At 38.9% G+C, this 27879-nt stretch overlaps 1 protein-coding gene across 2 annotated transcripts in view; it reads left to right on the forward strand.

Annotated features, from left to right (window-relative positions):
• The window catches only part of CNTNAP5 (contactin associated protein family member 5), a 984962-nt gene that overhangs the window by 481629 nt on the left and 475454 nt on the right, over positions 1–27879 (forward strand). Inside the window, exon 7 of one of the 2 annotated variants that reach the window (XM_061135035.1) lies at positions 18917–19060. In XM_061135035.1, the coding sequence (XP_060991018.1) occupies positions 18917–19060 (144 nt within the window). The remainder of the gene's footprint in view (positions 1–18916; positions 19061–27879) is intronic. The other variant, XM_061135036.1, reaches the window with a different exon arrangement.

Consider the following 27879-nt stretch of genomic DNA (forward strand, 5'->3'; position numbering starts at 1 on the left):
TAAAAATACATTATCTACACGTGTCTTCAAAAATAAGTTTTATTGAAGTTTGAAAGAAAATATGAGCTAGTAGTCAAAGATTGACAAAGGTCTTTCCAAGTATGACATAAATTTTAAAAACCTAGAAATAAAATGTATGAAAAATTTTACACATAAATTTTTTTAAATCCACATGAACTTCCACAAAATATATGATGTAATGATATCATCCTCCCAAAAACTTGGAAAAGTATCTCAAAATTTAATTAATGAATAAAAAGCCCACACAAATAATTTTTAAAATAGTGACTCAATAGAAAAATAAAGAATATATAAAAAATATAGACTGCTGTCAAATATATAAAATGATGCTCAGTCTTACTCATGTAAAGAAGGAATGCAAATTCATGCTACAAAGATATTTTAAACTTAAACTGCAGGGAACACAAACATTAAGTGTTGTCACGGAAATGAAGGAAGCTGAATGATTTAATCCATTGTTTGTGGGGATATAGTTAATACGATACCAAAGAAAAGGCTTATTGTCAAAATTTTACTGAGTGTCCTTCAATTCAGCAATTCTGTTTCTAGGAATTTATCCAACAGTTATAAGCAAATGTGTGCAATGGGGTATATGTCAGGAATAACAAAAAGTTGAAAATTCCTCAAAAGTTCATCAGAAGGGTGTTAATTAAAAAGTCTGGTAAGCTCTGTAGAGAAACAGCTCTGCCAGGGTGCCCCAGTGGTCTCACACTGTCCACTTGGACCAAGCAGCCGAAGCCATGCAACACAGCTGATGTGAGTCTTGGCAGGACATGTTGGATCTTCCTGAGACACAAGAGGATGGGGGCCTGCAATTACTGGCTACAAGGCCATTGCCCACTTGTCTCTCTGCCTCATAGAGGTCCATCCTGATGCAATTTCTTCTCACTCCCTAGGTTCTAAGGATGCTTGAGGCTTTCTGCTGTGCCCTTTTAGAATAGATTTGCATCACATAGAATTGCTTAGCTTGATGTTGAATCTGGCCTCTGTACATCCACACCAAATTAAATCTTGGAGACAAAAGAGGCTTGCTCCTTGGAAAGAGAGCTATGACAAAGCTATTAAAAAGCAGAGATATCACTTTGCTGTCAAAGGTCTATATCGTCAAAGCTATGATTTTTCCAGTAGTCATCTAAGGATGTGAGAGTTAGACCATGAGGATGGCTGAGCACTGAAGAGTTGATACTTTCAAATTGTGGTGCTGGAGAAGACTCTTGAGAGTCTCTTGGACTGCAAGGAGTTCAAACCTGTCAATCCTAAATGAAATCAACCCTGAATATTCTTTGGAAAGACTATGTGAAGCTGAAACTCCAATACTTTCACCACCTAATATGAAGAGCCAACTCGTTGGGAAAGACTCTGATGCTGGGAAAGATTAAAGGCAAGGAGGAGGTGGTAGCATCTCCAAGTCAAGGACAGGAGTTTGAGCAAACTCTGGGAGATGGTGGAGGCCAGGGAAGCCTGGCGTGCTGCAGTCCATGGGTCTCAAAGGATCGGACATGACTGAGTGTCTTGAGGGGGAACCTCCAGGCTGCATTATTGTTTTCTGACTGCCCCTCCCTTATCTCTGCATCCTCTCCCTTCCCTGATCAGCAACTGCTTGAACCTGTCCATGGGAACTTGGAACATAACAGAGGCTGAATGAAGCTTATTTCCTGTAATCAAGAAACTGGGAAACAAAGAAAAAGTTCTGTTCTCAGATGCCCCACAGTACCCTTCTAGGTTTTTTTTTTTTTTCCTTCAAATTTTTTTTTCATTTATTTTTATTAGTTGGAGGCTAACTACTTTACAATATTGTAGTGGTTTTTGCCATACATTGACATGAATCAGCCATGGATTTACATGTGTTCCCCATCCTGATCCCCCCTCCCACCTCCCTCCCCATCCCACCCCTCTGGGTCTTCCCAGTGCACCAGCCGTGAGCTAGGTTTTTAAGCTGAAGCCTACAGTTAGATCTATAGCAATGAAGACTGCCACAGCTCACCTTGTGGCCATCTGCCCTCACATTTAGTGTCATCTGTTCTGGTCTATGGGACTGGGAGCTTCACTGTTTGGCTCCTCTTGCCTTCACTGTCTGCGTAAGTCACATATCATTCAAGTCTCACAGTGGCACCTTTTATCTATATGTGGATCCACCTGGCCTTTGCCTTGGGCTCACCTTGTTGAAAAACTAGAGCAGAAAGCTTGCATGCAGAAAAATAAATGGAAGAAAATAAAATAAGGAAAAGAAGTGGATGCAAGGTGGAAATAAGGGGAAAACAAGGGAAGAAAACCACCAAGCTCCTATTTCGTGTGCCATTTTGTGATTTTGTTCAGTCCCTCAAATAGCCTGGTGAGGGAGGGTATTATGTTCTATGTCACAGACATAGAAGACAAGAGTGACTAATGACCCTCCTGTTCCTATTTCTCCATAGCCATCCAGTAACAGAAACAGTGAAGACCCTGATGCTGAGAAAGACTGAGGGCAGGAGGAGAAGGGAGTGACCGAGGATGTGATGGTTGGAGGGCATCACTGACTCAATGGACACGAGTCTGAGCAAACTCCGGGAGCTAGTGATGGACAGGGAAGCCTGGCGTGCTGCAGTCCGTGGGCCTGCAAAGAATAGGACATGGCTTAGCAACTGAACAGCACAACAAGCAGAAAGAAACAGGGTTTGAATCTAGATCTGCACAGATCACCAGAAGTCATCATGGTGACCAGCCTTTCTCTCTGAACGAGGGACAATCCCTTAAGATCCAAGCATAGGCTCTGGGCCTTATCTTGGCCTCTGCAAGTAAACAAGACTTAAAAACACATTCCTGGATGTCATTTTTCTTTCCAGTTCTAATTTAAAATTTTGTGATTTGTGAACTTGCTAATTGCATACTTCCCCAGGTTTTGTAACAGTGAGATGTGTATATTAAAAAGTAAACTAACTGTATTGAACATGATGAAGGGAATATTTCAATACCAGTATTATACCCTAAATAGCATTGTTTTTATTAACAGGAGCTAAAAGAACAAGCAATAAATTCCTTATCATGTTATTTCAGCTGCTATTAGGGTTGTGGTGGTAGGTTTTAATGACCTAATAAGCCATTTTGAGGCTGGCTGAACTTAGGCTAGATGATTGTCACCCTCAATAAAATATTATAAAGTCAGCCAAGCCGCACTTGAATACTTTAGGGCCTGAGGCAAGAGTCCTAATGTGGGCCCATATACCATAGTTCTAAGTGCTTTAGGAGTTATAATAAGCTGTTGAATAAAATCTGTTCTACCTTTTTCTTTGACAAATAAACCACATCCCACATATGCGGGATGTCCAAAGTGAAAATAGTTGTCCCTTGCTCACTCCTGGGACCCATGTGTGGGTCTGTGGTTCACCCCTAGGAAGATGGATAGGGAGGAGAAGAGTTCAGGCCCTCTAAGCAGCTTCAGAACTGTTTAGGAGGAGAACGCTGGGCTGCTGGGTAGGAAGATAATGGTTTAGGACTGTGGTGACGGCTTCCTATAGTGATGTCCCCTTGATTTGCAAATGCTGTCCCCATGAGGCAAAATGTGGCGACGGTCAGAGGGAGTTCTCCAGGGTGTCATTCCAGAGCAGGTGCCCTTCTCGCCTGAGCAGATGGGGGGATAAATGAAGGTGAAGTTAGAATTTCCAGGGAGTTCTTGTTTGAATGCTGAGACACACGACACATGGTTTAACTCAATATCCAAATGTGTGTGTTCAATTGCTCAGTCATGTCCGACTCTTTGTGACCCCATGGACTGTAGCATGACAGATTCCTCTGTCCATGAAGTTTTCCAGGCAAGAATACTGGAGTGCATTGTCATTTCCTTCTCCAGGGGATCTTCCCGACTCAGGGACCAAACCTCAGCCTCTTGTTTCTCCTGCAATGGCAGGTGGGTAATTTATAATATCCTAATAACGTAAAGTAAAAATTTTGTAAACCCATTCAGTCAAAAATAATTAAATATGTGTTGAGCTAATCAAGCTGTGTCAGACTCTATCTATGAAAATACACATTAATAGAAGGGAAGGCTAGACTAGCAATGGACTGGATTTGGGTCAAGAGCAGCACTCCCAGTAATACTTAGATTTTCTGAATCTAGCCCCTGGTTAAAACTTGCTAGGAGATGAAGAGCATAGGCTCTGGCAGGGAAAATAGGAGGGGCTGATTATCTTTTCAGAAGATATGGGGGATTTCTGCTGCTATACTTGTCTATCTCTTCTCTTCTTCCCCGTGGAAGGGAACGCAGAAGGCTCACCAAGTACGTGCCAGTCTGCCTAGGATAGGGGCACACTGTGTCAATGAGTCTCAGACTGATAGCTTAAAATATGAGAAACTTTCAGGCCAACCAAACCAGTTGTTCACCCTGTCCTGGTGGTGATTCACGGAGTGAGTTCCTTGATGGACCAGAAATAGAGGCAGCTGGCGGGGGGGCCATGTATATAATGGTGAAGAGATGGAACTCCAGATGGAAGGACTGGATGGGTTGACTGCAAGACCTTGGTCAAGCTGCTAAACCTCTGTATGCCATCATTTTCTTTAGCTTTCAAGTGGAGCAAATAGCAATATCTAACTTAACAGTTGGAAAAAAAAATAGGGAACGCAAACTCTAAGCATCAGCTCAGTTCAGTCGCTCGGTCGTGTCTGACTGTGACCCCATGGACTGAAGCATGCCAGGCTTCCCTGTCCATCACCAACTCCTGAAGCTTACTCAAACTCAGGTCCATTGAGTCGGTGATGCCATCCAACCATCTCATCCTCTGTCGTTCCCTTCTCCTCCTGCCTCCAATCTTTCCCAGCATCAGGGTCTTTCAATGGGTTAGTGCTTTGCATCAGGTGGCCAAAGTATTGGAGTTTCAGCTTCAGCATCAGTCCTTTCAATGAATATTCAGGACTGATTTCCTTTAGGAGGGACTGGTTGGATCTCCTTGCAGTCCAACTCGAAGCCTAGGGCCCAATACATGAAACCAGTCAGTAAATGAGACTATTTTTTTTCATTGAAACATAGTTGATTTACAGTTCTGTGTTAATTACCACTGTACAGCACAGCGATTCAGTTATACACACATATATGTATTCTTTTCTAATATTCTTTTCCATTATGGTTTATCATAGGGTACCAAATGTAGCTTATTGTGCTATAGAACAGGACCTTGTGTTTCCCCCATCCTCTGTGTGATAGCTTGCGTCTGCTAACCCCAACCTCCCACTCCAACTCTCCCCCAGACCCGCCCCCTTGGCAGACACAAGTCTGTCCTCTGCGTCTGTGAGTCTGTTTCTGTTTCATAGATGGTTCATTTGTGTGATATCATATGGTATTTGTCTTTTTCCTTCTGACTTAATATGATAGTCTTTATTTGCATCATTGTGGCTGCAAATGGCAATACCTCATTCTTTTTTATGGCTTAGTAGCATTCTGCTGGATATATATGCATATATATCACATCACTATCTATTCATCCGTTGATAAAGTTGCTTCCATGTCTTGGCTGTTGTGAATAGTGCCACTATGAAAATTGGGGTGCATGTTCCTTTTTTACATTATAGTATTTTCTGAATCGATGCCCCAGAGTAGGACACCTTGGTCACGGAAACTTTTAGTTTTTTAAGGACTCTCCATACTATTCTCCATAATGGCTGCAGGGTTCCCTTTTCTCCACATCCTCTCTAGCGTTTATTACTTGCAGACATTTTGAAGTTAGCCATCCTGACTGATGTGAAGGGATGCCTCATTGTAGTTTTGATTAGCGTTTCTCTAATAATTAGTGATATAGAGATATTTCCATGTGCCTATTGAGATACTGCTATTATTATTATTACTTTAAAAAAAAAAATGTTTCCCAAGAGAGATGCTGAAGGCAGATTCAACTAAAGTGTTAAGGGGAAACAGCTGAGTATGGGTCAGGAGCCAAAGCCAGCGTGAAGGTGGGTAACTGTGAATCTGGAACACAGGCAGGAAGTGTGGCCATGAATGAGGTGCTTTATGTAAATAAGGAGGGCTTTCAGGATCAATGTTTCCTTCTATTCAACACAGGGCTGAGTCTGGGTCAGATATGACTTGTTTTGTTTTCCTTACCCAAACAAAAATGGACAATTGTACCTTGCTGAAATAATTTGTGAAACAATAGGTTATATATGGAAGCAATAAAGAACTGAAAATGTTACCAATCACCTCCTCTCGAAGTAGGGACAAAAATAAGAGACCATTTGCACTACAGCCCTTCAAAAGCAAATAAAGATCAGAAGTTCCAAAGAAGTGCCCAGCTGAGCCATTGATCAAATCAGACAGTGCAGCAGAGCCACAGAATGGCCACCCTGAAAAGGATTTGGACCATCCTCATCTCATTTGGCCCATTTGGCACTTTTCTTTGTTAACTATTTGAATTCAGGCCAGTGTTTAAAAATCAAGAGATACCACAAGAAAATTGGGTTCTCTAGTCTCTTTTGAGGCAATGGCACCCCACTCCAGTACTCTTGCCTGGAAAATCCCATGGATGGAGGAGCCTGGTGGGCTGCAGTCCATGGGGTCGCTAAGAGTAGGACACGACTGAGCGACTTCACTTTCAGTTTTCACTTTCGTGCATTGGAGAAGGAAATGGCAACCCACTCCAGTGTTCTTGCCTGGAGAATCCCAGGGACGGGGGAGCCTGGTGGGCTGCCGTCTATGGGGTCGCACAGAGTCGGACACGACTGAAGTGAGTTAGCAGCAGTCTCTTTTGAAATGGCAGAAATTCATGCACCTTTGACAATGTTCCTCCAGAAGGGCCATGATCTCTAGGTTTAACAAACATTAAGCCAGTGCAAGTTTTAAAGCATGAAAAAAAAAAAAAAAAAAAAAAAGACAGCTGTTTGGTTCCTTTTTCACAGACATTCTGTTACAAAATAGGCTATCAGAACAAAAGTGAGACAAATATTCACTAATGAGAAACTTCAAATGTATCAGTAATCCAAGTCTGACAGAAAAAGGAATCTTTAGAACAAGAAAACTCTCAAATTCAAACAGAGCCAGAGAAAAAAACCAGTAAAGAGGAAGGAACTCATTGCTAGAGAAGTAACATCAAAGATGGAAAAAGAGACAAGCAAATGCCAGACAAAAGAAGAGGAATGAGATCAAAGGAAGACAGGGTGGCGGTTTCTGGGGCCTCATGCATTTAACATCAAAGCAAGCTTTCTCCTGGGATTCAACCAGTTGGAGTCCACCTGTGACACCAGAAAACTCATCAGGTTTCCAGATGGACCAAGACACTCAGATTGTAAGTGAAACTTTACAATCTAACACCTGGTTTTCTTGACCACTAAGAACAATAAAAGGCTCAACGTGCAATTTTCCAAGCACAAGCAAATAAGAAAAGTAAGAAATGAAAGCAGTCACATTGACAAAAGGACAGTAAGGTAAAACAATTTTAGAAGTAAATTTCTAGTGTTCTCTTTTGTATGAAAACAAATATTTGCTAAATCTCTTATGTTTGAATCATACCTCTTGTATTAAATATTCAAAAATAGACAAGATGTGGTCCATGTCCTTGAGAAGCTTTTTTTTTTTGAGAGATATACCAATATACTCAACAAATATTTATTTGGCATCTATTATATATCAGGCTTCACTTTAAGTGCTTGGAATATGTTAATGAAAAGAACAAACACCTACCCTTGTGATGTTTGAGTTTCAGCAGGAGAGACAATCTACAAGCAACACCCATAGCAAGTTAGCGAATTGCACGGTAAGAAAGAAGATAACAAAGGCTATGGAAAGAATAACAGAAACAGATGTTGGCAATGGGATTGGGAGTTCAAAGATTAGGAAAACAGTTTGCAATGTTAAACATATTAATTGTGGCTCAGCTGGTAAAGAATCTGCCTGCAAAGCGGAAGACCTGGGTTCGATCCCTGGGTTGGGAAGATCCCCTGGAGAAGGGAAAGGCTACCCACTCCAGTATTCTGGCCTGCAGAATTCCATGGACTGTATAATCCATAGGGTCGCAAAGAGTTGGACATGACTGAGAGACTTTCACTTTCACTTTCAGGGATTGTTAAGAAGACATCATTTAAGCCAGGACTTAACAACAACAAAAAAGTGAATTTGTCGTATTGCTATCTGGAAAGAACTAGCCCAGGGCATCTGTTTCCCTTACAATATCACAACTATTCTGTGTTATAGGAACCCATGTTCTACAGGAAGCTGTATTTGCAGCTCTCTGACTTATATACTGAAAGCCTTCCTTCTTCATGCAAATGATGTATCCTGAAATACTCAATACCATCAACATCTTCCCCTCTGACCCCCATAATGAAATATGCTCATGTCTGAATGGAAAGGCAAAATCACATCAAGTGCACCCTAGACAATCAAATCAGTGAATGCAGAGGTTTGTAGCATACAACCAGGGTTGGCTTAAAAACAAAGATTAATTCAAGGAGACTCCAGTTTGAAGGAAGTGTGTGTGGGCTCAGCTGTGTCCAACTCTCAGCCGTGTCAGCTCCTCTGACCATGGGATTTTTACATGGGCAATTGCAACAAAATGGGGATATATCTGTGAGACAGTAAAAAGAATATACAACACAGCCACTGAAATATCTGAGAAAAGCTCCATCATTCTATGATAGGTATCTAGGAAATCAAAGAAATAAACAAAAGTAAGCGATACTTTTAAGAATGCTGACTGAATGAGAAGAATGCTGAAGGCGGTGAGCCTGAAATGTGCCTCCGACCCAAAGAAAACATGACAGACACTCCACATTCAACTGTGCAGTGGCTAGTTTTCCTAAACTAAAAAAAAAAATTGAAAATAGATACTGATCAGATAGTTCTAGCAAGTTCTCTTTCTTTCTTTTGTTCCCCCTTTCAAATAAATATGAAGCTATAAATGATCAAAGGTCCTTTTCAAAGACAGACACGACATATCTATCTAGTTCCAGTGTTCTGAAAATCTAAAAACCAGAAGGAAACTTCTACAGGATTTGGGACAGAAGTTACTTTGTTTAATTGCTATTGATGTAAAATGTCCATATAAAATATTTCAAGCTTCAGACTGCAAAATATTAGCAAAGTTAGTATCCATATAGCTTTTATTCAGAAATTGTTGAAAACAAAACTGCAAAACACTATTTTAGAAGAACCTCTTAATTGAAACATTGCTGCTGGGAAGAACAATTCTGCAAACAGCCAGGAATCCTTCAGAAGACCTCAGGGTAGGAAATCTTGTGTTTTTGGTTTTTTTTTTTTTTTCTTTTTTTGAAGTATAGTTGATTTATAGTGAGTTAATTTCAGATGTACAGCAAAATTATATACATGTGTGTGGGGGGGAGGGTGTACTCTTTTCAGAATTCTTTTCCAGATTACTTTCCACTGTTGGTTATTACATATTGAATGCAGTTCCTCATGCTGAATAGTAAGTGCTTGACCCTTGACAGGAAATCTTTTAAGTCTCACATTAATCTAATCAAGCTATGTTGTTTATATGAGATCAGTGTTATCATTATCCTCATTTTATGTAAAAGGAAAATCAATCTCATAACAGGTATTTTGCCCAAGGTCCTATAGAAAGTACTAGAAAGATTTGGGTTTAAATCCAGCAAGAGAAGCTCCAGAGACAGTGATTTTAATCACTTCCCTGTGAAAGCTGAAGATGGACGCTGATACAAATTTATACAACTTTGTAACAAGTTGCTGCAACATAGAATTTCCTTTAAAAAGTGTTTCAAAGTGGAAAAATAAACGGGCAGATTCATTAATAATAGTGATAGTAGCTTGCGTGTGTGCTGTCACTTCAGCGGTGTTTGACCTTGGCTACCCTGTCGACTGTCACCGCCAGGCTCTTCTATTCAGGGATTTTCCAGGCAAGGATCCTGGCGTAGGTCGCCATGCCCTCCTCCAGGGGATGTTCTTGACCCAGGGATGGAATTCGCAGCTAATGCCTCCTGCACTGGCAGGCCGATTTGCTACCACTAGCACCATCTGCGAAGTCCTCAGGGTTTTTTGTTGTTGTTTTGTTTTTAATAGCTTTACCAATACCCTTTCCTGGTGCTTATAACTCTTGAAATTCAGTAAACTATACTTGTGCTTGAGTTATTGGTGAAGTGGTTTTAATGCAGATTACAGAGTATCATCCTGTAATTTCATTTCATCACACTCCACCAGGGGATCTCCTCCAGGGGTCTTCCCACCCAAGATAGAACCACTGTCTCTTACCCCTTCCTATGTGGGCAGGCAGGTTCTTTACCACTGGTGCCACCTGGGAAGCCTGTGACAATAGCTTTGGTAATCAAAATTCAAAGCAAGTAAGGATTGAAAAAAAAAAAAAAACGGCTTCCTAGAAAAAATCCAAAACTATAGTCTAAAAAGTTAGATAATCATCAGTCAATCAGTTCAATCGCTTGGTCGTGTCCGACTCTTTGTGACCCCATGAACCACAGCACGCCAGGCCTCCCTGTCCATCTCCAACTCCCGGAGTTTACCCAAACCTATGTCCATTGAGTTAGTGATGCCATCCAGCCATTTCATCCTCTGTTCTCCCCTTCTCCTCCTGCCCTCAATCTTTACCAGCATCAGGGTCTTTTCAAACAGGGCTGACAATGTACAGTCTTGACGTACTACTTTTCCTATTTGGAACCAGTCTGTTGTTTGATGTCCAGATCTAACTGTTGCTTCCTGACCTGCATACAGGTTCTCAAGAGGCGGGTCAGGTAGTCTGGTATTTCCATCTCTTTCACAATTTTCCACAGTTTATTGTGATCCACACAGTCAAAGGCTTTGGCATAGTCAATAAAGCAGAAATAGATGTTTTTCTGTAACTTTCTCGCTTTTTAGATGATCCAGTGGATGTTGGCAATTTGATCTCTGGTTCCTCTGCCTTTTCTAAAACCAGTTTGAACATCTGGAAGTTCAGGGTTCACGTATTGCTGAAGCCTGGTTTGGAGAATTTTAAGCATCACTTTGCTAGCGTTTGAGATGAGTGCAGTTGTGCGATAGTTGGAGCATTCTTTGGCATTGCCTTTCTTTGAGATTGGAATGAAAACTGACCTTTTCCAGTCCTGTGGCCACTGCTGAGTTTTCCAAATTTGCTGGCATATTGAGTGTAGTGCTTTCACAGCATCATCTTTCAGGATTTGAAATAGGTCAACTGGAATTCCATCACCTCCACTAGCTTTGTTCATAGTGATGCTATCTAAGGCCCACTTGACTTCACATTCCAGGATGTCTGGCTCTAGGTGAGTGATCATATCATCGTGTTTATCTGGGTCATGATGATCTTTTTTGTACAGTTCTTTTATATATTCTTGCCACCTCTTCTTAATATCTTCTGCTTCTGTTAGGTCCCTGCCATTTCTGTCCTTTATTGAGCCCATTTTGCATGAAATGTTCCCTTGGTTTCTCTAATTTTCTTGAAGAGATCTCTAGTCTTTCCCATTCTATTATTTTCCTCTATTTCTTTGCATTGATCACTGAGGAAGGCTTTCTTATCTCTCCTTGTTATTCTTTGGAACTCTGCATTCAAATGGGTATATCTTTCCTTTTCTCCTTTGCTTTTCACTGTCCTTCTTTTCACAGCTATTTGTAAGGCCTCCTCAGACAGCCATTTTGCTCTTTTGCATTTTTCTTTCTTGGGGATGGTCTTGATTCCTGTCTCCTGTACAATGTCTCAAACCTCCATCCATAGTTCATCAGGCACTCTGTCTATCAGATCTAGTCCCTTATATCTATTTCTCAGTTCCACTGTATAGTCATAAGGAATTTGATTTAGGTCATACCTGAATGGTCCTGTGGTTTTCTCCACTTTCTTCAATTTCAGTATGAATTTGGCAATAAGGAGTTCATGATCTGAGCCACAGTCAGCTCCCAGTCTTGTTTTTGCTGACTGTATAGAGCTTCTCCTTCTTTGCCTGCAAAGAATATAATCAATCTGATATTCATGTCAACCATCTGGTGATGTCCATGTGTAGAGTCTTCTCTTGTGTTGTTGGAAGAGGGTGTTTGCTATGACCAGTGTGTTCTTTTGGCAAAACTCTATTAGCCTTTGCCCTGCTTCCTTCTGTACTCCAAGGCCAAATGTGCCTGTTACTCCAGGTGTTTCTTGACTTTCTACTTTTGCATTCCTGTCCCCTATAATGAAAAAGACATCTTTTTTGGATGTTAGTTCTAGAAGGTCTTGTAGGTCTTCATAGAAATGTTCAGCTTCTTCAGCATTACTGGCCGGGGCATAGACTTGGATTACTGTGATATTGAATGGTTTGCCTTGGAAATGAACAGAGATTATTGTGATATTGAATGGTTTGCCTTGGAAATGAACAGAGATTATTCTGTCATTTTTGAGATTGTATCCAAGTACTAGAGATTATTTTCTAAGTCAATTTTTTGAAAAGTCTAAACGTTACACAGTCTACATAGCAAAAATCACAAAAGATGAAATAATCAAAAATTAATAAGCATAATAGAATAAAGCAAAATTGATCATCCTTAAGATTGTAGTAACACAGTTAAAATTTTTTCTAAATTTCCTCAGGTGGTTAATAGTCTCATATTTGCTTAATAAATAAACACCAGGCATGTATGGTTTGCAGTTAACACTCTTATGGCAAAAAACACCAAAATGATTATTTTTTTAAAGTTGGAATTGGAGACAAAGACACATCAATTAAATTTATGCAAATTTAAAGCAGAGATAGAAAAATTAGTACTGTTGAAAATGAAAAATAAGATTAAAACTGTAAGTTCAGTCTCTCAGTCATGTCTGACTCTTTGTGACCCCATGAATCGCCACATGCCAGGCCTCCCTGTCCATCACAAACTCCTGGAGTTTACTCAAACTCATGTCCATCGAGTCAGTGATGCCATCCAGCCATCTCATCCTCTGTTGTCCCCTTCTCCTCCTGCTCCCAATCCCTCCCAGCATCAGGGTCTTTTCCAATGAGTCAACTCTTCGCATGAGGTGGCAAAGTACTGGAGTTTCAGCTTCAGCATCAGACCTTCCAGTGAACACCCAGGCCTGAGCTCCAGGGCTGAGCTCCTTTAGGATGGACTGGTTGGATCTCCTTGCAGTCCAAGGGACTCTCAAGGGTCTTCTCCATCATCACAGTTCAAAAGCATCAATTCTTCGGTGCTCAGCTTTCTTCACAGTCCAACTCTCACATCCATACATGACCACTGGAAAAACCATAGCCTTGACTAGACGGACCTTTGTTGACAAAGTAATGTCTGCTTTTTAATATGCTCTTTAGGTTGGTTATATCTTTCCTTCCAAGGAGTAAGTGTCTTTTAATTTCATGGCTGCAATCACCATTCGCAGTGATTTTGGAGCCCCAAAAAGTAAAGTCTGGCACTGTTTCCACTGTTTCCCCATCTATAAAAGGTGTTTTAAAAGTTACTTGGGGACTTCCTTGATGGCTCAGTGGTAAGGAATCCACCTGCCAATGCAGGGTTAATCCTGGGTCAGGAATATACCCTGCAGAAGGAAATGGCAATCCACTCCGTAGTATTATTGCCTGGAGAACCCATGGGCAGAGGAGCCTGATGGGATACTGTCCTTGGGGTCACAAGGAGTCAGATACGATTTAGCAACTAAACAGCTACAACAAATACTAACTTTTGTGGTCCTTAATTTAAAATACCTGTACGGAACAGAAAGGTATATATATATATGTGTGTATATTAAATAGTCAATCAAATGCAAAAAATAAAAAAGCTTATTTCTAGAAATTAGATGTTGACTGACACTGTCCCGATGTGAGCTGCATGTTTTCTAGGATTCAGGGATCAGGAGCCAGGCTAAAGGAAGTGGTCATTGCTTTCCCAGTTAAGTTTATTAGATGAATAAACTCATGAGCAGAGTTCAAGGAGAAAAGCTAGTGTTGAGAATTTGAGTGAAACTAAGATGCCAGCTGAACTAAGCAGGAGAACAGTTAAAAAGTGGTCAATATTCAATTTTTGCAAATAATTGCTATAATCATTTGACCATCCCAGGTCATATACAGCAGTGATCTTAGTCTAGGTGACTTTTGGACAAAAACATAGTTTAAAGCAAGATTTTGATTTTTGTTCTTGCAATTTTAATAAATCAGGTAAAGTTATAAATGCAAATGATGTAAGGGATATGACTAGTAATATACAATTAAGAAGTATACAACAAGTATAGCTTACAAATATTTATGAAGTATTTAGAAAAATTACTACTAGAGACATAGGAAAGAAAATCAGTAATATGTGAAGCACGTTTTTCCATTCTAACTTATCTGATAATGAACTAAATCTATAATTCAATAGTATAATTATAATCCTAAATTCTCAACTACTCGAAAAATTTAAAATATAAAACAGGTTCAGAATTTACACTCACACTCAGACGTGCAGAAATACAGTTTTGCTTCTTTCCCCACATGAATTTAATATATTCACCAGTCCCTGATTCCTCTGTAGCAGAAAAATCTAACCTTGATGATAGGTTAGATGATAGGTTAGAATGTTAGTGTCTATTTAAAATTTAGTTGAAAGTGAAAGTGAAGTCGCTCAGTTGTGTCCGACTCTTTGTGACCCCATGGACGGTAGCCTACCAGGCTCCTCTGTCCATAGGATTTTCCAGGCAAGAGTACTGGAGTGGGTTGCCATTTCCTTCTCTAGGAGATCTTCCCAACCCAGGGATCCAACCCAGGTCTCCCGCATTGTAGGCAGACGCTTTACCATCTGAGCCACCAGGAAAGAGCAAATTTAGTTAGTGCCTATTTAAAATCACTGCACTGTTCTGTGTGTACTGAGTTATAGTGAGGTTTCTCCTTGCTCCTTCTTTCCATTTCCATGCACTAATCACTGACCGGGGGCTTGTGGATAGCCTTGCATGGGTGTACCTGCGCAATGTAGGCTTCTGTAGCCATTGTCCATGTACCTGCGATGGCCTCCGGCTGTGAGGTCTAGTCACCTGAATATCTGGACCTCCAAATCAGCTCCTAGGACTTTGCACACTCACTGGGGGCCTCAGTCCGTCCGTATTCCCCATCCTGCTTTCATGGCCTGGGGTCCCTCAGCAGTCTACCTCATCTAGCGCTCCAGTGATCAGGCCGTTAAGAACCAGCCCTCAGAAACCTCTATGCTGCTACTTCATATAGCTGTTGCTAACCTGTCTCTCTTGCAGCTAAGTTTCATGAGCCCATGATAAATTTGAAACATTTTTAACAGGCTTACAGGCATCGCTCTTGTAGAAATCAGGGGAGAATTAACTCCTTGCATTTTCCAAAATCTGTCTTGTGACCTTCGTCCACATTCACTACATTCACTCATCAGGTTTCAGTCTCCCAGAGAGAAGCAAAAAGACAGGTCCCACAGTATGTAATCTATGGTACTTTTGTCTCCACTAATTTTTTCCTATTACCTTTCACTCAGACTAGAAAGAGTTTTCTTTCCTTGATGAAATGGGAAACTACAATTTTGTAATATATACTCTCCCCCCTACTGTTTGACTTAAAAACTCTCTACTCCAAATCCTTCAAACATGTTTCTTTTTCTTTTTTGCTACTTAATTTTTTTTTTAAATTGTTCTTTCTCTTTTTTAAATATTGCCCCAATGTTTTCTTAAATCACAGCTAAGTGAAGTAGAACATTATTTTTTTCCCCACAAATTGAAGGTGGCCCAAAAAACAAACAAAATTTTCATTATATATTAAAAATTATAAAAAGAATAATAACTTATGTCCACACAAAACCTCAACATTAATGATTACAGCAGCTTTACCCATAGCTGTCAAAACTTGGAAGCAATGAAGATGTCTTTTCGCATGTGAACGTGTAAACAAACTGTGCTACATACAGACAATGGAATATTATTCAATGCTAAAAAAATTAATGAACTTTCAAGCCATATAAAGATGTGGTGAAACCTTAAATTCATGTTATTAAGTGAAAGAAGCCAATCTGAAGTGGTTCCTTACTGTGTGATTCCAACAATATGACATTCTGAAAAGGTAAAACTGTTGAAACAGTTAGAAGATCACTGGTTGCCAGGGATTGGAATCAGCGGCTAGGGGAGGATGAATTAGCAAAGAAAAGAGGATTTTGACATCAGTGAAACTATTCTATATGATACTGTAGTGGTGGATGCATGTAATAATACATTTGTCCAAACCCATAGAATGTGCAATACCAAAAGTAAAGCATAATGTGTGCTACGGACTTTGGGTGATTGTGATGCGTGAATGTAGGTCCACCAATTGAAACAAACCACTGATGGAAGCTTCTGTCAATGGTAGAGGAGACTATGCATGTTTGGGGGCAGAGTATGTGTGAAAACGCTCTACCTTCCTCTCAATTCTGCTGTGAAACAAAAGCTGCTCTAACATAATAAAGTGTTTTAAAAAATAAATAAAAGTAACAAATAGCCAACTCTGTTTTTACCTTGCAAATGTGATTTATGCAATTTACAAAAGGGAAAGGAATCTTTTTAATGCAAATGACTCAAATTGAAAATATTGGAATACTGCAATAAATCAACAAGGAAATTATCAAAGCAATGCTTTTACAAAGTATTTTTAGAATTGACAAACTCATTTTTTTTTGTTTTCCAGAATATGTCTCAAGAGTTATGAGTCATTTTTAAATAAAGCCAAAGATAAAACTTCCAGAGTTTTACTGAAAGACAAATTTAGACTTGATCTGAATACTTTGCAAAAGAAAACTAGAGCTCAAACTCATTTACTATTTAAAGTGGGAGCACATGTATTTCAAGGCAAATAGAACACACATGTGGTTCAATCAAAGAGAATCTATTAATTTATGATCTATTAATATAATTCAACCTACCAACAGATAAATGCAAAATATCCTGTATTCTGTCACATGAATTTTTGAAACACCAATCAATGAATAAAACTGAGCATTTATTCCTCATTTCAAACAAATAATAAATAAGTAAGCAACTAAATAATTTATGTGGAAAATGAGATTAGGGGTATCTCTTTAATGTGATATGGAATCAGAATCAGTATATTCTGGGAAATATACAAAAATACTGTTATTTTTGTTTGTTTTTTTATTTTTTTCCTAATTTCTATACTATAATTATTGTTTATTGTTGTTTTGTCTATATTTTAGAAAGTTCTGGTGAGGAAAATGAAACAAAAAATGTATAAAAATTGGCTTGTAAAAAGAAGAAAGTATTTTAAGTATTTCATATGATTAGTACCTTCAAAAGTTCAATGAAATTAGCTAAAAAATATCTTATTTAATATACAGGTGTATGAATAGAGAAAACAATAGGAGAGGCATGTAATTTTCTTAATAAAATTTTGATTAATAAAAACAAGGAATTTACACTGGAATTTGTTGAGATATAAATGACATATAATGTTAGCTGGTTTTGTATAGCATAATGACCTGATATTTGCATAATACGTTTTTTTAGATTTCAAACAGTGGAAATTGTTAAAAGCTTGAAATTCAGTGGAATTAAGTGGATGATGAATATGTGAATGAGAAAAGTTAAATAATAACCTTAGGTGAGAGGCCTTAATAAAAATATTTTGAAAATAGAAAAAGACACTCAAGTCTTGTATAGGAAGATGAAATATTTTATTTTTATTTTTATTTTTTGAAGACGAAATATTTTAAAAACAACATTCTTCTTTAGGTAAATGTGTTCATGGAAATAACAAATTCCATGTTAATCTCAAACTTCCAATAAACTATTTTAAATAAAATTATTCTGAAATTAAATTTTAAAATTAAAAAAGGCAAAATATAAAATAATTATCTTAGAGTAAAACAATATAAAACAGACATGAGCAGCAGGGTTAATCATTCTTACCATATATCTATAAAGAAACAATTTTTAAAAATAGTGTGGAATTTATGGGGGACAAAATAGACATCTGTAAACAGCCTTTGCTTTATCTGTAGCTATTCATATGAGAAGACATTTCCACTGGGAGAACAAATCTTTCTGAAATATACTCAAACATTCATGCTATTTAAGTATTATATGCCAAAGGTAACATTTCAAAGCAGTGAAGAGAAACTGGGTTACTCACTAAATGGTAGTGGGATAAGCCTGATGATAGAAACTACTCTGCTTCTGTTTTAAAATAGGAAGAATATTCATAACAGATCAGGTTTGCTTTAAAAAGAATATTTTCTTTCCAAAAGTGATTTGTAGTAATTTTTACTGGAAAAGGAAGTAGTAAAGATAACTAGTATTCCATCGCTTTCCCAGAGACAAGTACCAGTAATAGCTCAGTGTTATTTCCTCAAATCTAAATTGTAAGCCCATTTTTTATTATTGACATCATATCTTACTCCCAACTATAACTCCTGCATTTTAAATCAACATTCCACTCATTTTCCCCTTTACAACAAATGTTTTCTAAGCAGCATTATTGACAACTAAGTAGGAGTCTATTATATCAATTCTCAGTTTTTCCCTCTAAATAAATGTATGAGATATTTAAATTGTTTCCTATTTTTCATCTTTATAAAATATTTCAGTAACATCTGTGTTGATAAGGTGTTTTTGATATAATACAGAATACACTAGGCCTGAATAGAGGTATATTTTATTTGTCCCTTGGTTTTACTTTGATTATACTCTCTAAGATATTTGCATAAAGATAAATATAAAGATGTTGATTTTCTTTGCTTTTTTCCTCCTACTGTAAATTATTGTTGTATTTAGTATTAGAAGGGTTCAGAAAGGATGTAAAATAGTTTTGTAAAATAAGCTCTTAAAAAGCTAGCAATTATAGTTATTTTTATGTGGCCTAATCAGTATCCTTTTAAATGTGTAATCAAGTGGCATCTATAATTATTTGAGCCACTTGGCTCATGCTACAATTGAATCTACTGAAATTCACTTGCTTACTTTCCTTTTCCTTTACTCCTTTTTTAGAGCTTATAACTAAAAGTTGATTTTTTTTTTTTTTTTTCATAAAGCTTAGTTTTGGAGGAATTCCAGTACCAGGCAAACCTGGGACCTTTTTAAAGAAAAACTTCCATGGATGTATTGAAAACCTTTACTACAATGGAGTAAACATAATTGACCTGGCTAAAAGGCGAAAGCATCAGATCTATACTGTGGTAAGTCAGCACCCATTCCAGCTTGATGATTTCTGACACTTCAGTGTGGTTAGGACTTGCTTTCCCCATCACACACCTGGCACTTCTTCATAATACACTTACGTCACACTCTTGGATGTCTAAATAGACGCCCAGGAGAGAGGGAGGCGCAGTAGGGGCTGAGTGGGTATGCACTGTGTAATTGGGGGAAACAAATGTTTTAGAGGTGCCAACTGAATTCTATGTTCCTGGATATGAGTTTGTGCCATCTGTGGGCGGGGCTTGCAATCTATACTGGGTTGAATGAATCTCTTTATTATCCCTGAGAAATGCAGCAAAAGCACCACAGATTCCACTAAATTCTATTGCTGGTGAATTATGTATTTGTCTACTTATTGCCATTGTTAAAAAGTTGGGCATTTTGAAGGACAGAGGTTAAATTTTTGATGTTGCTCCTTGGGTCTCAAGACCCCAATACATGCTTGCTTTCTTCTTTCCACCATTTAGAACTTTCTTTGGTTTTATTTATATGTAACGTTAGAGGTTTTAGTTGTACTTGGTGGGAGAAATAGAGAAAATCACACCACTCCATCCTGCTAGAAGCAGAGGTCCATTAAACTAACAGTATTGTAAAAGATTTCACAAGACTAGACCCCCTTATCTTTGACTAGTAGATGCTGCCCCTCCTTCCAATCTGATCACTGGACTACCTGGAAAAATTGGAATTTAAATGATCTTGATGGTTATTTTTTTCCTTGATAAGTATAATGTGTAAAAAATATTTTATGTTTGGAGGTTCCATGTATTAACACATTTTTTTTTAAGTTTCCATTGGATTCCAGCATGAGAAACAGCCTTGCTTGTGGAAAATCACAGTTTGGTTAAAGTCTATAATATTTTAAAAGGCTTGTCTCTGGCTCAGGCTCCAGGCTTTTGACAATGTTACGCATATGTGCCAAGGCTATTCGTTAACTAACTAACTAATCCACACTGCAGGCAGATTCTTTCCTGGCTGAGCCACCAGGGGAACCCATGAATACTGGAGTAGATAGCCTGTCCCTTCTCCGGCAGATCTTCCTGACCCAGGAATGGAACCACAGTCTTCTGCATTGCAGGCAGATTCTTTACCAGCTGAGCTACAAAGTTAGGGAGTCCTAATATTATTCATTAACTAATTAACCTAAGCACTAACTTGCTGATGACATTTTGTTTAGGCATAGGTCAGGAAAGCATACTCCTGCCCATTGCTACTCAATATTATTCCCCCAAAATATTTCATAACATACCCATTTCATTGAGTTTAATCTGCAAAAACAGTGGGATCACATACCACTAGGGAGTTTGAAAGTGAAAGATGCTCAGTCGTGTCTGACTCTTTGTGACCCCCAAGGACTGTATGGAATTCTCCAGGCCATGGAATTCTCCAGGAGTGGGTAGCCTTTCCCTTCTCCAGGGGATCTTCCCAACCCAGAGATCAAACCCAGGTCTCTTGCATTGCAGGCAGATTCTTTACCAGCTGAGCCACAAGGGAAGCCCAAGAATACTGGAGTGGGTATCCTATCTCTTCTCCAGGGGACCTTCCTGACCCAGGAATCGAACCTGGGTCTTCTGCATTGCAGGTGGATTCTTTACCAACTGAGCTAGTTTAGCTTAGACTAATATCATGACTGTCAACGCACCTGAAAGGAGAACAGAACTACCTGTCATTGTGGGAAGAGTTGGAATGACACATTGAAACCCCGGGAACTTAAGGAAACATTGCCACTTTTGTTGTTCACAAACTGGCTTCAGAAGTGTGAGAACCTGAGCATCAGATATGCTGCTGCTGCTGCTGCTGCTAAGTCACTTCAGTCGTGTCCGACTCTGTGCGACCCCATAGACGGCAGCCCACCAGGCTCCGCCGTCCCTGCGATTCTCCAGGCAAGAACACGGGAGTGAGCGAGCCTTAGATATAAATAAACCCAATTCCTATTGTTATCAAGTCCACACTTGCACTGTTTGCCCCACAGTAGGCCAATAAATGGAGAGATGAGGCCTTGAGGCAAGGAATAGCGACTTTCTTCAAAAAGCCAGCAGACCTAGGAGTCCCAAAGAACCATCTTCTCCAAGCTAAAATTTAGACTTTTTAATGTGAAAATAGGAGGGAGTGAGCCTGTTGCACAGTTGCTGGTGTGAACACCCTTTGTTGTTGCCGTTGTCCACGTGGGTCAGGTCATGGTGTCCTCAAACCTCCAGTAAGACAGACGCTATTCTCTGCTTGGCAAGTTTTATCTACATGAATGAAAAAGTGTTATATCTCTAATGAGCACAGCATTGAGATCGGGCTCTCCTGTATATTTCAGGCTATAGACAACATTCTTAACTTGTAGTAAAACAACAGAATATAAATGTTAAAGTAAAAGAAACAGATCCAATATGGAGTCAGATTTGTCTTCCCTACGACACTGTGGCAATGTTCATAGAAAACTCCACACATAAATTATGTTAGAAAATATATTAAATGATAAGATATATTAAACAATAAGTCATTGAATATACAGAGCAAAAAAAGGGAAGTCAGGGAGAATAAGGAGGGAAAAAAATCCCATGAATTTATGAATTAATAGCTTTCATCATTTCCTTTTTGGAGAGGATCATTAGCTTCAATTTTAATAAATGTTTTGTTGATACTAAACTTTTGTAGCACTTACCAAGCTACCAAAAATTTCGCTACCATACTTTATTTCTGAGTTTAATTGGCAGTATTATTAATATGAATCATAAAGGATCTATTTTATCATTAATGCACTTGAGGGGGAAAGTTCAAAAAAATGATTTTTGGTTCTTTGCAGATAAAGAATCATTAGTGTTAAACTTCTCAATTTAAAGGGTGGGATAAACACATTATTTTTCTCCCAAATTGCTTCTATCACCTTGCTTAGGTGAAATTTCCTATTACTACACACATACACACACAGACACACAGACACACAGACACACAGACATTTATACACTTTGTCTTTTTTCTTTAGGAATCCCACATGGAAAGGCATTGTTTGCACCATTAATTACATGTACAAACAGTTTTATTCCCCTGCTCAGGTTTAGTTTCCCCCAAAGACATGGTATCAACTACAAAATCAGCTTTGTTCCAAGTCACTAAGCCACAGATGTGCTAAGTAAGGGCTTCTGAGAAGGATGACGTTTCTGTCCTTTGCCAGTGTTCAGACTCTCACAGTTACTGAGTTCGGGAAAGTTCGGAGTTGAGCAGGAGACTCAGGGAATCAACAAATCAGGTAACAAATTTAAGGGGATACCCATCAGTTACAAAAGGTAATTCAAGAAGCACAGCCACATCTGGCTCAGACCCCTCTGGCAGGCTGCCTTTCTGCAGCATCCCCATTGCAATCTGTCATTCCTTACTTGTGGGACCTGCCCACTCCCTGGAGACTTAACAGCTGTTCCATGGGGATAGTTCAATTTAGTCTTTATAGCTCGATTTGACTACAAGACGATCCTCTACATCTTGAGACGCAGTAAAACTAACAGCTTAAAGTAGACATAAAAAGTACCTCACTTTTCTACCTCAAATCTTCTACGCTATGCTAATATAGTACCATATAACAAACAATCAGGAAATAAATGGTCCATTGAAGTGTGTGTACAGTACCTGTAATGTGGATTATTATATACATAATATAAGAAATATATTGCCTTGGAAGTTTCCTGAAAATGATTAATTTCATATCTTCCACTTCATAACAAATGCCACTTTCTTGGAGCTCTCATTTTGAGTATTGAATCCCCTTTCACAGAGGCAATGAGAGTAACTTGGTGGTCTGAAAGTTGTTTTGATTATAGGTGCTAAAGTGATTATTTCTCATTTAAAAGAAAAGCATAGGAGAAATGCTTACATAACTTGACTTTACTTTCAGTGGGAGGGGGGGTAAAGGCAGATGGTCATTGGCAGGACTATGTTTATAGAATTGGCTTTGGAGCTATTTGACCATATCAGTTTGCTTCTGTATCTTTGTCTCCAAATAATTGGATGAGTGTGGGCTAACAAACAGGTGTGATGATCCGCAACTTCATGGCTGAAATGGCTAAGCAATCACAAAATGCATTTCTCCTCAGCCTACAGGGAAGCCTGACAGTCCCCTCAATACAGTGCTCCTGGCAGCACCATAGTTACATAATTGTTGATAAATTGTTTAGATGCCTAATCTTACTCAAGGGCTCACTCAGTCAGGGAGCCTGGAGCAATCTTACCAAACCTCAGTTTCTTCATATATAAAATGAGGCATTTATAGTTCCTACCTCAGACTGTTACTGTGTTGATTAAATATATGTTTAGCACAGTGTAAGGCTCAGTTGGTAAAAAAAAATCTGCCTGCAATGCAGGAGGCCTGGGTTTGATAGCTGGGTCGGGAAGATCCCCTTGTGATGGTAAAGGTAACCCACTCCAGTATTCTTCCCTGGGAAGTCCTATAGACAGTGAAGGCTGGTGAGCTATAGTGCATGGGGTCACAAGAGTCAGAGAAAAATTAGCAACTAAACCACCACCACCAAGGTCCACAGTAAGCACCCCAAAATTTGAAGGTATTAGTAAGAAACATTTCTACCAGTCAGTCAGTTGAGTCGCTCAATCATGTCCAACTCTTTGCGATCCCATGAAAGGCAATGTGCCAGGCTTCGCTGTCCATCACCAACTCCCAAGACTTACTCAAATTCATGTCCATTGAGTCAGTGATGCCATCCAACCATCTCATCCTCTGTTGTCCCCTTCTGCTCCCGCCTTCAATCTTTCCCAACATCAGGATCATTTCCAATGAATAGGTTCTTCGCATCAGGGGGCCAGAGTACTGGAGTTTCAGCTTCAGCATCAGTCCTTCCAATGAACACCCAGGACTGATTTCCTTTAGGATGGACTGGTTGGATCTCCTTGCAGTCCAAGGAACTCTCAGGAGTCTTCTCCAACACCACAGTTCAAAAGCATCAGTTCTTCAGTGCTCAGCTTTCTTTATAGTCCAACTCTCACATCCATACATGACCACTGGAAAAACCATAGCCTTGACTAGACGGACCTTTATTGGCAAAGTAATGTCTCTGGTTTTTAATATGCTCTTTAGGTTGGTCATAACTTTCCTTCCAAGGAGTAAGTGTCTTTTAATTTCATGGCTGCAGTCACCATCTACAGCGATTTTGGATCCCAAGAAAATAAAGTCTGTCACTGGTTCCATTGTTTCCCCATCTATTTGCCATGAAATGATGGGATCAGATGCCATGATCGTAGTTTTCTGAATGTTGAGCTTTAAGCCAACTTTTTCACTCTCCTCTTTCACTTTCACCAAGAGGCTCTTTAGTTCTTCACTTTCTGCCATAAGGGTGGTGTCATCTGCATATCTGAGGTTACTGATATTTCTCCTGGCAATCTTGATTCCAGCTGTGCTTCATCCAGCCCAGCATTTCTCATGATGTACTCTGCATATAAGTTAAATAAGCAGCATGACAATATACAGCCTTGACATACTCCTTTCCCAATTTGGAACCAGTCTGTTGTTCTTTGTTCAATTTTAACTGTTGCTTCTTGACCTGCATACAGATTTCTCAGGAGGCAGGTCAGGTGGTCTGGTATTCCCATTTCTTTAAGAATTTTCCACAGTTTATTGTGATCCACACAGTCAAAGGCTTTGGCATAGTCAATGAAGCAGATTTTTTTTGGGGGGGGGGGAATTCTCTTGCTTTTTCAATGATACAAAGGTTGTTGGCAATTTGATCTTGCTTCCTCTGTCTTTTCTAAATCCGGCTTGAATATCTGGAAGTTCATGGTTCACGTACTGTTAAAGCCTGGCTTGGAGAATTTTTAGCATTTCTTTGCTAGAGTGTGAGATGAGTGCAATTATGAGGTAATTTGAGCATTCTTTGGCATTGTCTCTCTTTGGGATTGGAATGAAAACTGACCTTTTGCAGTCCTGTGGTCATGGTTGAGTTTCCCAAGTTTGCTGGCATATTGAGTGCAGCACTTTCACAACATCATCTTTTAAGATTTGAAATAGTTCAACTGGAATTCCATCACCTCCACTAGCTTTGTTCATAGTGATGCTTCCTATGGCCCACTTGACTTCAGATTCCAGGATGTCTGGCTCTAGGTGAGTGATCACGCCATCATGATCATCTGGGTCATGAAAATCTTTATTGTCTAGTTCTCCTGTGTATTCTTACCACCTCTTTTTAATATCTCCTGTTCCTGTTAGGTCCATACCATTTCTGTCCTTTATTGTGCCCATCTTTGCATGAAAATGTCCCTTAATATCTCTATCTTGAAAGGATCTCTAGTCTTTCCCATTCTATTATTTCCCTCTATATCTTTGTACTGATCACTGAGGAAGACTTTCTTATCTCTCCTTGCTATTCTTTGTAACTCTGCATTCAAATGGGTATATCTTTCTTTTCTCCTTTGCCTTTCACCTCTATTCTTTTCACAGCTATTTGTGAGGCCTTCTCAGATAACCATTTTGCCTTTTTACATTTCTTTTTCTTGGGGATGGTCTTGATCACTGCTTCCTGCACAATGTCACAAACCTCTGTATTTCTACAGGCACTCTGTCTATCAGCTCTAATCCCTTAAATCTATTTGTCACTTCCACTGTATAATTGTAAGGGATTTGATTTAGGTCATACCTGAATGGTCTATTGGTTTTCCCTACTTTCTTCAATTTAAGTCTGAATTTGACAATAAGGAGTTTATAGTCTGAGCCACAGTCAGCTCCTGGTCGTTTTTGCTGACTGTATAGAGCTTTTCCTTCTTTGCCTGCAAAGAATATAATCAGTCTGATTTCAGTGTCAACCATCTGGTGATGTCCATGTGTAGAGTCTTCTCTTGTGTTGTTGGAAGAGGGTGTTTGCTATGACCAGTGCGTTCTCTTTGCAAAATTCTGTTAGCCTTTGCCCTGCTTCATTCTGTACTTCAAGGCCAAAGTTGCCTGTTACTCCAGGTGTTTCTTGACTTCCTACTTTTGCATTCCAGTCCCCTATAATGAAAAGGACATCTTTTTCAGGTGTTAGTTCTAGAAGGTCTTGTCGGTCTTTATAGAACTGTTCAATTTCAGCTTCTTCAGTGTTACTGGTTGGGGCATAGACTTGGATTACTGTGATATTGAATGGTTTGCTTGGAAATGAGCAGAGATCACTCTGTGGTTTTTGAGATTGCATCCAAGTACTGCATTTTGGACTCCTTTGTTGACTATGATGGCTACTCCATTTCTTCTAAGGGATTCTTACCAATAAGTTCAACTAAAGTTGGCATGTAAGCCAATATTTATTTGTTGTTTTGCATGTATAATTAATGACTCACACAGCATTCCTGAATTTTATGATCCCAAGAAATAATAAAAGTGGATTGGCTAGCTCACGGTCTGCTACTGTATCTGTCAGTTATAGTTTATTCCCAAACTGTATAAATCATGAAGTGCATTTTGGATAAATATATATAGATCCCTTTCATTTTAGGAAATTTAATGACTTGCTCTAGTCCAGATTTGATTAAATGATGGACTTCTTTAAAATACGACATTTAAAATAGATGTTGCCCAGTGGACTTGGGTGTAACAGGCATACTAAGTAGGCTTTGTAAAATTTATCTTGTTTGCATGTCACTGCCATGAAACTTGTTGGAGTGTGTTGTTTATTTCTTAAAGCTCTGAAGCCAAGAGACAAAGATAAGTGTACATGTGAGATAACACACATTCACATCTCTGTATGTTGGGCACCCATACGCCCGCACACGCACAGACACACATGTAGTGTTTGTCTTACCTTCCTGTGAATGAGAAGCTCCTGAAAACTGCTCAGAGAAAAAAAAAATCCCTGGTGTCTAGTGAAGCCTGTCATCTCTAGCTTATTCCTGGGATCACATTTCATCCCTGGAGTTTGCTCTGTGATAAATGATACTTTCCCCTGATGAAAGGACTCATTTGAAAAAGCAACTAACCTATCAAATCTCTCTCCACATTTCCACTGTCTTCCACTGTCGTTTGACCAGTCTGACATTCATATTACCGGCTTCTAGTTTGTATGCTCCTCGTACCTTGGAAAAAAATATTCTCAAATTATTAGGTTTTAGAGAAGTGGCTTCCTTTCTGTCTTTGGGCAAAGTGAAATCAAATAGTTTCAATGTCTTGTGAGGAGTATGATAACAAAGTTAAAAAACAAACTAACAATGAAATGGTTATCCTCTCTGAAAATGGTCCTACCTTAAATTGGTGTTATGATTTTTTTTCCTTACATGACTGGTTTCATTAGCTCATCCGATGAAATCATTATTTGATGTTACTAAAGAAAACATCTTTAGAATGTTAAAAATATGCATCTCCATGTATTACTGATGCCCTTTGGAACATACAGAATAGAAGACCTGACCAGCCAGAGAGGAAAACACTGTTCTCATCTGTACGTATTTCATTTTCAGATTTTAAGTGTATATTTGATATAACATTAATGGTATTTATTGACTATTTTATATCTTGCTTTTTCTGGTTAAAAAAGTATTTTCTGTGTCTTTAAAACTTTCATTAAACTTTCATTAAACACTTCCAGTGACTTTACAGCAATACTTTCTATCGTAAGTCCATTCACCATAGTTCATTCAAGATTCTATGGTGTTCAAGTTTGAATTGTTTGAATGTTTATTGCCAAAAATAATACTGAGATTACAAATATAAACTGGAATAATATCCTGAAATGTAGAATGGATCAACAGAAATGAACATTAGTTTATGAAAAGTCTGTACCAGTTTCCATCCTTCCCTCCCACATGTAGGAGGGAACCACTCATCCTGCTGGTTTCAACCTCTGCTTTCCTG

Source organism: Dama dama, chromosome 33, assembly GCF_033118175.1.
Source record: "Dama dama isolate Ldn47 chromosome 33, ASM3311817v1, whole genome shotgun sequence".
In the NCBI taxonomy this organism is placed as follows: Eukaryota; Metazoa; Chordata; class Mammalia; order Artiodactyla; family Cervidae; genus Dama; species Dama dama.